This window comes from Acyrthosiphon pisum, chromosome A1 (assembly GCF_005508785.2).
Source record: "Acyrthosiphon pisum isolate AL4f chromosome A1, pea_aphid_22Mar2018_4r6ur, whole genome shotgun sequence".
NCBI classification, from domain to species: Eukaryota; Metazoa; Arthropoda; class Insecta; order Hemiptera; family Aphididae; genus Acyrthosiphon; species Acyrthosiphon pisum.
Window position 1 is genome coordinate 80,259,848 of NC_042494.1, and position 1,425 is coordinate 80,261,272.

At 34.5% G+C, this 1,425-nt stretch overlaps 1 protein-coding gene across 1 annotated transcript in view; it reads right to left on the reverse strand.

The window, feature by feature from the left end:
• Positions 1-602, reverse strand: part of LOC100574082 — a 1,402-nt gene extending 800 nt beyond the window's left edge. Inside the window, exons 1-2 of the mRNA XM_029486268.1 lie at positions 197-602; positions 9-110 (exon numbers count right to left, since the gene is read on the reverse strand). Coding sequence (XP_029342128.1) covers positions 9-110; positions 197-382 — 288 coding nt within the window. The 5' untranslated portion in view covers positions 383-602. The remainder of the gene's footprint in view (positions 1-8; positions 111-196) is intronic.
• Positions 603-1,425: the final 823 nt, after the last annotated feature.

A 1,425-nucleotide genomic window follows, 5' to 3' on the forward strand; every position in this document is an offset into this window, starting at 1 on the left:
GTGCATACGTAATTCAATGCACCTAAGTTGTGTGGTTCCGGTAGTGGGTGCTGAACGCCAGCCGGACGGTCTACCAACAGTCTAGCAACAATCGGGGCGATTTGTTCAACCTGAAATTTAAGAAATATAGTTGTATTTTGTTTTTTCATTTATGAACATTAAATGAATAATAAAATTATACAAAATATTTACTGACCCCTTCAATATCGTACAGTGGTGAAAGGTCGAAAACACCAACAAAGTTATCATCATCTGATACTTGTTCGTCTCCGTTCATGACAACTATTTCAACGTTGTCGTCGTCCATCGCGACTTCGCCTGCCTCAACGTTGTCATTGTCCATCATGACCTCAATTACCTCAACGTTGTCATTGTCCATCATGACTTCAACTACCTCAATGTTCTCTTCCAACAAAAGTTCATCCCTCGGAACTTGTACACCGGCATCACCGTTTTCCTCGTGATCTTCTCGTTCTCTGTACGGTCCGACTACCTATAGAATCATAGGCGTTCAATTTAAATGTTTAAATGTTTAAAAACAAAAAATGGTTCATTCTAGAGTGAACCAAATATACAATAGTGCATTCATTGTCAAACAATAACATGGCAATAATATTTTATTTTCTATTCATTTTCACTGCACAATATAGTATATAGTTATAAAATCATTAACTTTAGTGTCATTTAAAAATGTAATGCAATGAGTAGTAGTAATTTGGGTGTTCTGAGGCAATTTTTACGGGGAGATGAAAAAAGTTCAAGGGGGAAAGTCCCCCTTGCAGCACATTCGATTACCGTATAGCTAAATATTCTAATATGTATGGTTGGGTGTTCTGAGTCACTTTTTACGGGGAGATGAAAAAAATTCAACGAGGAAAGTCCGCCTTACAGTACATTCGATCACCGTATAGCTAAATATTCTAATATGTATGGTTGGGTGTTCTGAGTCACTTTTTACGGGGAGATGAAAAAAATTCAAGGAGGAAAGTCCGCCTTGCAGTACATTCGATCACCGTATAGCTAAATATTCTAATATGTATGGTTGGGTGTTCTGAGTCACTTTTTACAGCGAGATGAAAAAAATTCAAGGAGGAAAGTCCGCCTTACAGTACATTCGATCACCGTATAGCTAAAAATTCTAATATGTATGGTTGGCGGTTCTGAGTCACTTTTTACGGGGAGATGAAAAAAGTTTAACCAGGAATGTATGTCTAACAGTGAAACAAATCTCCCTGTAATTTTATAGAAAAAATTCAAAGCGATTTTTAATATCATTTTTAGAAATAAATACAAATATTTTTTTTTTATTATTATCATTTTGTTTATTTATTTTTAATCAGTTATAGTATTTTACAACAAATATTAAATATAATATACAATTTTGATTCATTATTTACACAAGTTTTCTTACTTCTCTAGTAAAAG